Here is a 13857-nt window from a genome sequence, read left to right on the forward strand (position 1 = left end):
CAAAGGCCGAAGACATCCGGGTTCAAACACACTGTTGCATCAAAAGGCTCCACAACCATCACGAAAAGCATAAGAGATAAGGGGCAGCCCTGTCGGGTGCCCCTAAACAGTGGGAAGAGTGCAGAGTTGTCCCCATTGACCCGGACACACACTTGAGGAGAATGATAAAAAGCCTGAATCCACCCCAGAAACTCTGGGCCTATCCCGAAGCATTGCATAGCCTGGTACATAAAAGGCCAATGGACCATTTCCGGTATAGGCTCATACATCTTTTTCCGTAAAGACAAAAGCAAAGAATTCATTCAGTTTCTCTGTTATGGCCTTGTCCTCCCTGAGCACCCCTTTTGCATCTGTTTTTTGTACCTTTAATTATAAGCTGTTCATTTTTTTTTTAACTTAAAAGGCTTATATTTAAATGCAGAAAAGGGTGCCAGTGTGTGCTTTCACTTTTGGGTTTGCTCGGACTCGCGCACATTTGTTTTTCACTACTGACACTTAGGGTCTTGCACAGACTTCCTTCTGCTTCAAAATTAAAGAAAAACCAGCAGATTTTAAAGAGAATCATGAGAAATCTTCTCTTTAAACACCCTTGAGTTGGTGGGGTTTTTTTTTCCAATGATAATGGTGTCTTTGTTTTGTCCACTGTTCTGAGCATTGGGAGGGAATAGGAAATGGCCTCATTAACATCAGTTTGACTACATTAGCATGCTATTTGCACTAATCTTTGGCACGCTCATTTTCCACGCTAGAGCTTCTGAGCATTCTGTGCTCACTAATGCAGACGCTAGTCCAGCGCAAGGCATCGGAATGTTGCTGCTCACAGTGTTATTTCTTCGTGCATGTCGTCATTGGCTGCATCTTTGTTTCAAGCTCTTAATATTATTTTTTAAGAAAGTGCAGTACACTGCATCTTTGCAGTTTTCCACATTCTTAGTACTTTGCCTGGTGTGTGGTACATGCTCACCCTTAAACTGGTATCTAGAAATGAAAGTACTTATGTGGTTGTGGGTTTTTTTTTTCTTGTGGCTGGCCCACAAGCATGTTGTCTTAGTAAAGATTTCAGTAGTACTATATCCAGTACTCTGAGGTTTTTGGGAAGCTCAGTGATGCACTTCTTCTAATCCTGAGGAAATATTTAATATGCTAACCTCTTCTAATCAAGATTAGAAGAGGTTAGCATATTAAACATTTTCTCCCACACTTATTTCCATGATATGTCTTTTGACAACCTAAATCAGGAGGCAAAACAATGTTAAGCATTCACTGCGACACTGTTGAAGTTGGCTTTGCTGAAAAAGGACAAGAAAAATTCATTACAGTGGTGTACCAAGGGCAGGGCGGTGACACAGTGAGGGAAGGCCGGCTGACGAGGCGATTTTTCTTCCTTTACATGCATTGCAGACGCGAGGTGCCGCGCCGCCGCTTCATAGATTTTTTTTTAAGGCTGGGTCAGGTGCCAGTGGCAGGAGAAGAGGGTCGTCTGGCGACGGAGCTGGTAGGCAAGTGGGGACTGGGTCGGGGGAGGGGGGCTCAGATGGAGAAGGGGACTGGGTTGGGGAGAGGAACTCAGATGGGAGAAGGGGCTGGAACTTGGGTCTGAGAAGAAAGAGGGCAGGAGGGAGAATGGGGCTATGCCTGGGACAGGTGGAAGAATGGTTTTGTGGCTGATGCAAAGCATGTGGATGAAGGGGACTGAAACTGGGGGTTGAAAAGGGGCAGGGGCTGAAACTGTGGGGACTGGGGGCTGAACAAGGGGACAGGGAGAAGTGGCTGGGGCTGAAGCTCGGCACTGGTGGAGAAGAAAGGGCTGGGGCTGAAACCGGGGACTGATGGAATAGTGGGGCTGGAAAGGGGGGCAGGTGGGAGATGTGGGCTGGGGTTGGAACTAGGGGCAGGTGGGATAATGGGGCTAGAGGGGGGCCGAAAAGAGGGCAGAGAGAGGGGACAGATCCTGGATGGAAGGGGGGGGGGGGAGAGGAGGCAGACCTAGATGGAAGGGGGAGCGGGAGGGAGGGCAGACCCTGGATGGATGAGGGAGGGAGGACAAATGGTAGATTGAAGGGGCGGATAGAAAGGGCAGATAGTGGATGGAAGGGGCAGAGAGAAAGGGCAGACGGTGGATGGAAGGGGCAGAGAGAGCGAAGACAGATGCTGAATGGAAGGAAGACAGTGAAAAGAAGATGAGGAAAGCAGAAACCAGAGACAATAAACTGTAAATATATATTTTTATTTTTTTGCTTTAGGATAAAGTAGTATTGTAGCTGTGTTGTTAAATGTTTATAAATAGAACATGTAAATAAGGTAATCTTTTTATTGGACTAATTTTAATACATTTTACTTTAGGAGAACAAAACCCCCTTCCTCAGGTCAGGATAGGATACTGTAACAGCACTATACTGTATTGACCTGAGAAAGGAGGCTTTGGCCTTTGAAAGCTAAATGTATTAGTCCAATAAAATATTTGTTTTATATCTATTTGTTAATTTGTAAAGTGGTGATTGGTATTTATTAGTTTTTTCAAATTTACATCTGCTGTCTTTATATTTTGCACAGTACTAGGGGACATTTTCTGTTTTTGTGCTGTTGCATTATATGCAGAGTCTGGCATCTTGGGGGTTCAGTTTAATTTTTGTCTAAATAGAAAGTTTATGATTACTTATTATATTGTGGATTAAGGTGTATCTGTGTTTGTGAAAAAGACATGGCTTTCAGTTGGCATTGACTGCAGGATCGACGATCTGTATTATTCTGTCTGGTTTCGTTTTACAATAGGTGAATTGATGTTTTAGTGCTCACTGTAGTGTTTAAGATGCTTTCCTTTTCCTTGTGTGACACATAGAAATTACTGCTTATGGTATGGTAGAATTGCTCTATAGGTCCTGAGTGTTTTGTATTTTCAGTATGCCTAGTACTTGATTTTGGAGGGGGGGGTGTTTAAAAAAAATGACCAGCCCCGGGTGTCAACTGCCCTAGGTACGCCACTGATTCATTAATCCGTTTTCTTGCACGGAGTGAACATGCTTGTGTCCTTATTGTAACCCCATCTGGGTAGACTCGATGGATCATTGAGGTCTTTATCTTCTGTCATCTATTATGTTACTATGTTGAAGGTTGTCCCACCCCTATTTTAATTCCACTGCCATAAATCTTCTCCTCTATGGGCCTTACTGTCTTACCCAAAGCCTTCAACTCCTAAGAGAAGGTACTATCCATTATGTATATTACATTTTATTTGTACTGTGCATTAGAGAATGACACGGAAGCGGGTAATCCATAGTAAAACCGCAGGAATGGGAAATTTTTTCAAAGTTTTACTGTGGGTGCAAAAAGAGGTTATTGCCCCGCAGGAGTGGTAAGAATCCCTGCACCCGCGGTACAACAGATGCCTACCTTTTCCCATCCTCCCTCCTTTCCTTCCAAGTCCAGTTTCGCTTGCTCTCCCTCCCCCCCCTTGCCCCTGCCTCTTGCAAGCTCCAGTGTCACTCCTGCAACTCTCCGCTGTGCTCCCGCTGCAGCCTTTCCATCTTCCAGGCTGCCAGCAGCGTTAGTAATGTAAGCATGCTGCCTTCGCGCAGCCCAGAAGCCTTCTCTCTATTGCGACTTCCTGTTTCTGCTTGCTGCAGAGAGAAGGCTTCCGAGCGCATGAAGACAGTTTGCTTACATTGCTAACGCTGCCATCAGCCCGGAAGATGGAAAGGCTGCAGGGAAGCATAGCGGAGAGGTGGAGGAGTGACACCGAAACTTGCAGAGGGGGGAGGGAGAGTGCGACACAGGACCCGGCATCAGTGGGGGTGTGGTGGGAAAGTGAGCAACACCGGACCTTGTGGGAACGGAGGGAGGGAGCGTGACACCGACCCAGTTGGGGGGGGGGGAGGCAGGAAGATTGGGAGGGCGACAATGAACATGGGAGGGAGGGAAAGCGACAAGACCTTGTGAGGGGGGAATCGACACCAGACTTTGGGGGGGGGGGGGGGGGTATTGAGGTAAAGCAACACTGTGAAATGTAAAAGTTAAAAATGATGGTTTTCTTTTTCAGATTTCTACACAGTATCCAGTGATAGACCATGAATTTGATGCAATAGTTGTAGGTGCTGGTGGGGCAGGTTTGAGAGCTGCGTTTGGCTTGTCTGAGGCTGGATTTAATACGGCGTGCATTACAAAGCTGTTTCCTACAAGGTCACATACAGTTGCTGCACAGGTAAGACAAATTAGGCAAAGTTAAAATGGAAGGTTCAAATATTCATCAAGGAACAGCACATATTACTTATGACTGAGAAATTGAACATTTGTAAAAATATAACGTAGACAGGTTTATTTGTAGTGAACACTTAGACACAGAGCTAGTATTTGAAGTTGCAGTGGTATTTTTATAGCTTGCTATTCTTCATAGATTTAGATAGTTTTACATTGCGGAAACAAAATTACATTATGGGAATACTTTATTTTTGTTTTTTACAGGCTCGTTTTTATACACTGAAAGCAAAAAACAATATTAAAGAAAATTAAAAAGTATTGTGTAGCTAAAATTAACATCAGAAGAGTTAGATGATAGTTGTGAAAGAGCAAGATGAGAAGATGCATAAACATGTATCACAATATTTAAACAGAACAGCAGCTTATCTTATAACATAAAATATAATAAGGATGTTTTGGTGCTTTCAAAGCATATATATATTACTTTTCAAATAGTAATACATCAGATCACGCGATTGTATCTATAATCAGGTCTGTTTACGAAGCAGTACTAGTGCTGACGTGGTCCACGGGCCGTGTGGGCACTAGCGGATAGACTGCTGCTAGCGCTGCTTAGTAAATCAGAGCGTTAGTGTTTGATGCTATAACAGATCTTTGAAGAGGACTGTGATTGTGTTAGCGTGAGGAGCTGGGGTGGGTGTGTGAGATAACAAGTTCCAAAAAAAAGCAAGTCTTTGTCTTATAAACATAAAATAAATTTCTTTCTTACCCATTGCATGCTTCTATAGGAAGTATGATGGCTGGTTCAAACATTATGGTAACATAACATAAAATACAGTAAAAGATGTTCCAACATGGCCCATTAAATCTTGCCGGGAAGGTTACTCATGTTGTACTCCTTTTCTAGAGGTATGTGTCTTGTCTGGAAAGTAGGTGAGCCCTTAGGTCCCGTAAGGCCCCGAAGGACCTCAGAGGACAGCCGTGCAACCCCAAGACTTCACCCGCGGCGACCGCTGTTCACCGGAGGTTGAGCCTCCAGCTGCAGGCGGCCAACGGGACTTCCGGAACCGCGGGGTTGACGAACTGACCCAGTACCGGAACTGGGAGCGGGAAGGGCAAGAGGAAACCAGAGAAGTCCAGAGACAGGCAACAGGTCAGGGCAGGCAGCTTACAGCGTCATCCAAACACAGGCAACAGGTCAGGGCAGGCGGCTAGCAGAGTATCCAAAAACAGTCCAAAGGTCAAACCAGGAGAACAAGGGAACGTACTGAAAACTAGAACACACAAAGACTGGCCTCGGGAAACAGAACCTGAAGCAACGTCCTGTTTCAGCCCCGCTCCTAAAATACTGTCCGCAATCAACCGCCCAGCCCCAGCCGACATGGCCGGCCAATCGGAACCCGGCTACTGAAGAAATCCCTCTGGTTGGTTCTGTCCGGCTTCTCAGGCGGGGCTACAGCACCGGTATCCCAATCTAGTTCCTCTGAGGCGGAGCTTCGGGCTCCCGCGCCCGAATGTGGGGAAGACGCCGGCCATCGCGTCTCGGCGCCACCCTCCCCGCTGGCGCAAGCACGGAGCCCATAGCCGGCGACAGAGAGTCCGGAAGCCGCGATCGCCGGCCCACGGGCTCGGCCCCGGACAGGGCGGCCATCGCCGCGGCGAGCCCCGGCTCTCAGCCGTGGCCTCAAGAAGGCCGGCCATTGCCGCAATGGACACCGGCTCGGCCTCGACTGCACCCGAAACAGGCGCCCATCCGGGAGATCGCCGGGTAAGCCCTCTCTGGCGCGGGTCATTCCTCCCGGCCCTTGCTACCCGCAGAGGAGCAGCGGAGGGGAGCGACGGATTTGCCAGTATGCTCTGAGAAAAGCGGAGGATGTTGTAGGGTGTTCAGTAAAGGATTGTAAAACAATCTGTAAGTATTCATTAAAGTTTTTTAACCTTTATTCACAGTAAAATTGGAAGGGTCTCAGAAGGGAGATTTAGTGATGTATAGAGCATGATAGTGGGCTGTAGTATGGCTGGACTCACTGATACATTTGCTCAGTGAAGGATCAGCCTATATTGAACTCTCCTGCGGTTCCCCCTTCTTTTATGTTTAATGCATTAATTGGTAGGAGTGTAGAATCCTTTATTGAACACCCTACAACATTTTCTGGGATTGATTATTGTATAATATTATAGATGGTCTCTCCTTTGGGATTTATTATTTGATACTGAGAAAAGAGGGAAGCATCACTAGTTACAATGAATATTACTTTGTGGAAAGTTTGATGTCTTGGAGCTGATTATAGAAGAGAAGGAGTGTAGGGAAGTAAAATTCCTAGACGTTAATGCATGACTACTCTTGGGAGTAAATGGTCCATGAACGCAAGGAGGGCGAGCTATTTTAGATCTAGTCCTTAATGAAGTGCAGAGCATAGTACGAGAGTTTTTTTTTTTTTTGTTACATTTGTACCCCGCGCTTTCCCACTCATGGCTCAATGCGGTTACATGGGGCAATGGAGGGTTAAGTGCCTGCCCAGAGTCACAAGGAGTGCCTGGCCCTGAAGTGTGGAATTGAACTCCGTTCCTCAGTTCCCCAGGACCAAAGTCCACTACCCTAACCACTAGGCACTCCTCTACTCCAACGTGTTGAGCCACTGGGTGAGAGTGATCATAACATGATGAAATTTGAGATAATGTCTGGAGTTGAAGTCACAAAGGACATTCAGTTGTGGTATCATTAATTTTCAAAAGAGTGACTAAAATGAGGAAAATGGTTAAAAAGAAGCTACAAGGATGGACTGCAAATGTCAAGATTTAAAATCCATTCTTGGAAGCCCAAACCGATGTATATCACATATTTACAAAGGTGGAAGAAAATTAAATGACAAACTAGCATGATTAAAAGGTGAAGTAAAGAGGATATTAGAGCCAGAAGAACATCCTTCAAAGAATGGAAAAAAGGACCAGAATGAAGAAAAATAAGAAGCAACATAAGCACTGGCAAGTTGGATGCAAAGCACTGATAAAGAAAGCTAAAGAGAATATGAAGAGAAACTGCTGCAGAGGCAAAAAATTCACAATAACAACCTTTTCAGGTACATCAAAGTAGAAAGTTTGTGAGGGAATCTGTGGGTACTGTACATCTTGAAGGAGCCAAGAGGCATTCAGGGAGGACAAGGCTATAGTGGAGAGGCTGAATGAATTTTTTGCTTCGGTCTTCATGGAAGAAGATGTAATAGCCTCTAGCAGGCACAGCAGGACTTAGTTGAGTCTTAGGGAAATTAAAAAAAAAAAAAAAAAAGAGCAGTAGCAAGTATTAATAACTAGGTACTAGTGTACAACCCTTTCCCCATAGTTTTAAACTGAAACTTTTTATAGAGGTAGAAACTCAATAGCCGAATACCTTTAAAAAGGATAGTAGCAAGACCTCAGATTCTGTCCTAACAAGGGAAAAGGGAAATAGAACTGATATACTGCCCTTTCTGTATGTTTTTGAACTACATTCAAAGTGGTTTACATGGCATATACAGGTACTTATTTGTACCTGGGGCAATGGAGGGTGAAGTGACTGCTAAGCAGTCACAAGGAGCTGCAGTGGAGATCGAAACCCAGTTCCCCAGGATCAAAGTCCTGTGCAGTACCCAGTAGGCTACTCTCCGGTTATTTTATGTTCTTTGGCTGCTGGAGAGGGGTGGCACTGCTATGACCCGAATTAGGTGTTAAGGTGTGAGGACGTACAATATTTGCAAAGGTTACTGAGACGAAAATATGATTCTCCAAGGACCAAGCAGGCTGCTTAGTCTCACACGTGGGGGTCGATTGTCCCCGTTCGGCCGGGAACTGGCATTTTGCCACAGCAAACAAAACAAAAAGGTTTTTGCTGGAGTCTTGTAGTGCGCACCGCAGGACTTACCTTCCTGCCTGCCCACGGCCACCTCCGTGATGAGGTTTGTGGCAGGTTTTTCCTGTGTTACTTGTTGGCCCGGGAAGAGAGTCTCATTTTTTTCGCGATTATGCGTCGGTTTTCATTCTTTGTTAAAAAAATTTACTATAACTTACTATTTCGTTTTGTAGTTTCATTTAGTTTCTTTAATTCAAGTTGGTTTTCTTTGTTTTTCTGGCCGCGGCCGGGTTTCTCCACTTTTTGTGCCCCTTCTTTTTTGGCACAATCGAGTCCTTTAATTTCGCTGAGGCCGTTTTTTCCTTCCCTGTTACCCTACGAGGACACCCAGTGGCTTCAACCGTTGTACTCTGTTGCAACCCGGACCATACTCAGGTACCGATACCCATTCCTGGTGTATCCAGTGCCTTGGGCCCGACCACAGCCTAGCTGCTTGTAATATGTGTCTTCGTATGAAGAAACGGACCCAAGTAGTTTGAGAAGCCTAATGAGAGAAACATTTTGGGGGTCAGTCCAGTCCTTCGATGTCGGCATTGACTTTGGTACCGAGGTCGGTGGTGGCGTCGACATCGAGGGAAGCATCGACATTGGTGAAAAAGTAGAGGATTTTGTTGACCAGATCAAGAAGCATAATGATGCTATAGATTCTCTCTCCTGCCGGGCGCCTTCTGCTACAACATCCTCATCTAGGAGGTTTTTTTGGGGGAAGAGGAGTGCTCCCTCTTTCTGTGCTAGGCGTAGGTACACACCAGCTTCTCGACAGCCTAGTCAGGTTCAGCCCCAGCGCGCTTGTTCTCGTCAACAGCGTGCGCCTGAGGCCCCTGCTGCTCCCCAGCAAAAGCAAGGGACAAGCTTTTGACTGGCTCCAGTTAAGCATAGCCACGGTAAAAGTGTCCGTTCCGGACGACTTGCCGGTTGGGGGGGAGGTTAATGTTTTTTTCACCCAAAGGTGGCCTCTCCATAACCTCCCGACCGGTGGGTTCTTCAAATTGTCTGGTTAGGATACACCCCTCAATCTGGAATCCAAACCTCCAATTGGCCACCGGGAGCTCATTCTTACAGCTCCCAGCACAAGCAGGGACTTGTAGAGGAACTCTCGGCTTCTAAAGGCCCACACGGTCGAAACCCGTTCCACCCGGGAATAAGGGCTGGGATTCATTCCAGGTAATTCCTTGTGCAAAGAAAGCAGGGGGGATGCGTCCCATCCTAGAACTAAGGCCTGAACAAATTCCTAGTCCGAGAAAGTTCAGGATGGTTTCCCTCGGCACCCTTTTCCCATGATTCAGGAGAATGATTTGGCTATTATCCTGGATTAAAGGATACTTACACACACATCTTGATACTTCCAGCTCACATGAAGTGTCTTCAGTTTCATTTGGGAACACAGCACTTTAGTACCGTGTACTGCCTTTTGGCGTGGCGTCTGCGTCCAGAGTGTTTACAAAGTGTCTAGCAGGAGTCGCAGCATCTCTACGCAGACTGGGGGTGCATGTGTTTCCTTATCTCGATGAATGGCTGATGAAGAGCACCTCTGAGGAAGGTACTGTGGAGTCAATGCGACTGACTATTCAGATGCTAGAGCTACTGGGGTTCGTAATAAATTACTCCAACTCCCATCTCACTCGGTTATTGGAAAAGTAATGGAAGCGATGCTGAAGGAAAGGATAGTGAATTTCCTGGAAGCCAGTAAGTTGCAAGATCTGAGACAACATGGTGTTTACCAAAGGTAAATCAAACGAATCTCTTTGAATTCTTTGACTGGGTGACCGGAGAATTGAATCAGGGATGTGCTATAGACGTAATCTACTTAGATTTCAGCAAAGCTTTTGACATGGTTCCCCACAGGAGGCTCTTGAATAAACTTGACAGGCTGAAGATAGGACCTGACGAGGTGAAATGGATTAGGAACTGGTTGACGGACAGACGCCAGAGGGTGGTGGTGAATGGAATTCACTTGGAAGAGGGAAAGGTGAGTAGTGGAGTGCCTCAGGGATCGGTGCTGGGGCCTATTCTGTTCAATATATTTGTGAGTGACATTAGAAGGTAAGATTAGAAGGTGAAGTTTGTCTTTTAGCTGATGATACTAAGATTTGTAACAGAGTGGACACCCCGGAGGGAGTGGAAAACATGAAAAAGGATCTGCAGAAGCTAGAAGAATGGTCGGTTTGGCAATTAAAATTCAATGCAAAGTGATGCACTTAGGGAGTAGAAATCCTCGGGAGACGTATGTGTTAGGCGGTGAGAGTCTGATATGTACAGACGGGGGAGAGGGATCTTGGTGTGTTTGATATCTGAGGATCTGAAGGCGACAAAACAGTGTGACAAGGCGGTGGCCATAGCTAGAAGGTTGCTAGGCTGTATAAAGAGAGGTGTGACCAGCAGAAGAAAAGAGGTTTTAATGCCCCTGTATAAGTCGTTGGTGAGGCCCCACCTGGAGTATTGTGTTCAGTTTTGGAGGCCGTATCTTGCTAAGGATGTAAAAAGAATTGAAGCAGTGCAAAGAAAAGCCACGAGAATGGTATGGGATTTGCATTACTACAAGATGTATGAGGAGAGACTTGCTGACCTGAACAAGTATACCCTGGAGGAAAGGAGAAACAGGGGTGATATGATACAGACGTTCAAATATTTGAAAGGTATTAATCCACAAACAAACCTTTTCCGTAGATGGGAAGGCGGGTAGAACTAGAGGACATGAAATGAGATTGAAGAGGGGCAGACTCAAGAAAAATGTCAGGAAGTATTTTTTCACGGAGAAGAGTGGTGGATACGTGGAATGCCCTCCCGCGGGAGGTGGTGGAGATGAAAACGGTAACGGAATTCAAACATGCGTGCGATAAACATAAAGGAATCCTGTTCAGAAGGAATGGATCCTCAGAAGCTTAGCGGAGATTGGGTGGCAGAGCCGGTGGTGGGAGGTGGGGCTAGGGCTTGGCAGACTTCTACCGGTCTGTGCCCTGAAAATCGCAGAAGAACAAATCAAGGTCAGGTCTACACATAAAGTAGCACATATGAGTTTATCTTGTTGGGAGACTGGGTGGACCGTGCAGGTCTTTCTCTGCCGTCATCTACTATGTTACTATGTTACTCCTGTCCAAAAATTGCAGTTCATTGGAGCACTGCTGGACATGAAGACAGCTCGGGCTTATCTTCCCGAGACAAGGGCAGACAACCTCCTGTCCCTGGTGTCCACAGTTACAGCGGTTTCATATGAGATCAGCTCAATGGATCATAGCTTCCCAGTGGTATCAAGCTACAGGGAATCTGGAGGATGTGATTCAATTGTAAACCAAATTTTGAAATTTTCTTCAGTGGTGGACAATCCAATCCAATTTGACCATGGGACGACCATTCCAAATTCCTCAGTCATAAAAAGTGCTGACGATGGATGCATCCCTCCTAGGGTGGGGAGCTCATGTAGATAGGCTTGTAGGGGTATTTCCCTGTGATCTAGCCTAGCTGGTCTTGGCCTATACAAGCTTATGACATCTTGGTATAATAAGATGGCTGCTGCAACTCTCTGACCTGCACATCTCTGTGTCAGCAAGATCCAGCTTCAGCTTGTGGAAAATCACTGACAGGCTTGCTGAAGCCAAGGACATTCTGTGTTCCAACCATCCCCCTTCTATCTCAGAGAAGCTGAGAAGGGAGGCATACTCATGGCACCAGAAGTTACCATCTTCAAGGTCACAAAACAAAGAACTCTTCTTACCCATGCACTGGACTGTACGAGAGGAGAATTGGTCCAGGCTATCACCCGACAGAGAGGTCTGGAAGAACGCGGGGAGAGTGGGAGAAGAAAGTTAGTCGGAGACCCTCGGAGGAGGAGTACCTGTGAAGGACCGGAGAAATCCAGCCAGGCTCGGGGTGAACTAGAGACTGTATGATACCAACCTTGTGACCTGCATAACTGGTGCAAATACCTGTGGCAGAGATATTGGCTCTGATAACCAAAGGAGAGACGGGAACCTGCTTGTTTGCTGAGAAAGACCTGCACTACATAAGACACAGACAGCTAAGATAGCAATCTGGGGAGATTCTGCTCTGGTCTTATCTGAGGATAGCGTGGTAAGATCACAGTGATATATTTCCAAGTCTGGGGTTAGGCAGTGGTTTTATCTAAGTACGACTGGTTTATGTCAGCTGTTGTCAGGACAGCTGCTAATGTGTATTTTGCATAAGATGTGATAAGTTTTCATAAGGATCATTAGGATATCATTTGACTGTTCTAATCATTACTGTACGTAGTCTCAGGATAATCAGAGTATAGTTAGACAAATATTTTGTTAGTGTGCATATCAGTAAGAGATATTATATTGCATATAAGTTATTGCGAGTGTCTATTTTTCTACCTGTAATAAATAAACTAATAATTATCAATCTGTGACGTGGCTTTGGTTCTTTGGCGAAGAACAAATCACTGGCAGGGTGCCAGCAACAGGGTTCCTTTATAATATTTCCCCTAGGCTGAGCGGGAACCTTGTAATAAGTATTATCAGGGAATAATTATTGCCCTAATTACTTATTTTCATCCTACAGGCTTCACACTCAAGGAGCCTGGTCCTTCCGGGAACAGGTCTTCAGATCAACCTCCTGGAATTACAAGCGAACTGAATGCTCTGAAGGCTTTCAGAGATCCGCTGTCCAACCAAATCATCTTGATTCAAACAGACAATCAGGTTGCGATGTATTACACCAACAAGCAGGGGGACACCGGATCTCGACCTCTGTGTCAGGAAGCTGTTCAGACAGGGCATGTACATCAGGGCATGTATCTCCAAGCCATGTATCTGGCAGGTGTAAACAGTCTGAGCAGGGTAATGCAACCTCACGAGTGGTCACTGTAAATGAGCGTATCTCGCAAGATCTTCTGAGCGTGAGGCACCCCCTCGGTGGATTTTTTTGCCACTCGGAAGAACCACAAGGTCCCTCAGTTCTGTCCCAGGCTTTCAGGCCTACGACAGACCAGCGTCAGATGCCTTTCTCCTTCATTGGGGAACAGGCTTTCTGTATGCATATCCTCCCATACCTCTAGGGAAGACTTTGCTGAAACTCAAGTAAAACCGCGGAGCCATGATCCTGATTGCACCCTTCTGGCTGCGTCAGATTTGGTTCCCTTTTCTTCTGGAGTTGTCCTCCGAGGGACCGTGGACTGTTTTTTCCAACTCTCATCACTCAGAATGCGGGATTGCATCTACATCCCATCCTCCAGTCTCTGGCTCTCACGGCCTAGATGTTGAGACCTTAGAATTCGCCTCCTTTGGTCTTTCAGAGGGTGTCTCCCGAGTCTTGCTTGCTTCCAGGAAAGATTCTATAAAGAGGTGTTATTCTTTCAAATGGAGGAGGTTTGCCATCTGGTGTGATAGCAAGGCCCTAGATCCTCTCTCTTGTCCTACACAGACCCTTCTTGAATACCTTCTACACCTTGTCAGAGTTTGGTCTCAAGACTCACTCCTTAAGGGTTAACCTCAGTGCAATTAGTGCTTATCATGGGTTTGTAGAGGGTAAGCCTATCTCTGAACAGCCTTTAGTTGTTCGCATCGTGAGAGGTTTGCTTTTGACAGAGACCCCTGTCAAACCTCCACCTGTGTCATGGGACCTCAACGTTCTCACCTAGCTGATGAAACCTCCTTTTGAGCCACTGAATTCCTGCCATCTGAAGTACTTGACCTGGAAGGTCATTTTCTTGGTGGCCGTTAATTCAGCTCGTAGGGTCAGTGAGCTTCAGGCCTTAGTAGTGGATGCACGTTATACTAAGTTTCATCACAACAGAGTAG

General features: G+C 46.0%; 1 protein-coding gene across 1 annotated transcript in view; it reads left to right on the forward strand.

Moving 5' to 3' along the window:
* SDHA (succinate dehydrogenase complex flavoprotein subunit A) overlaps positions 1 to 13857 on the forward strand; it is a 213106-nt gene that overhangs the window by 32727 nt on the left and 166522 nt on the right. Inside the window, 1 exon segment of the mRNA XM_030209736.1 lies at positions 4037 to 4198. Within this exon segment, the coding sequence (XP_030065596.1) occupies positions 4037 to 4198 (162 nt within the window).

Source organism: Microcaecilia unicolor, chromosome 1 (genome assembly GCF_901765095.1).
Source record: "Microcaecilia unicolor chromosome 1, aMicUni1.1, whole genome shotgun sequence".
NCBI lineage: Eukaryota > Metazoa > Chordata > Amphibia > Gymnophiona > Siphonopidae > Microcaecilia > Microcaecilia unicolor.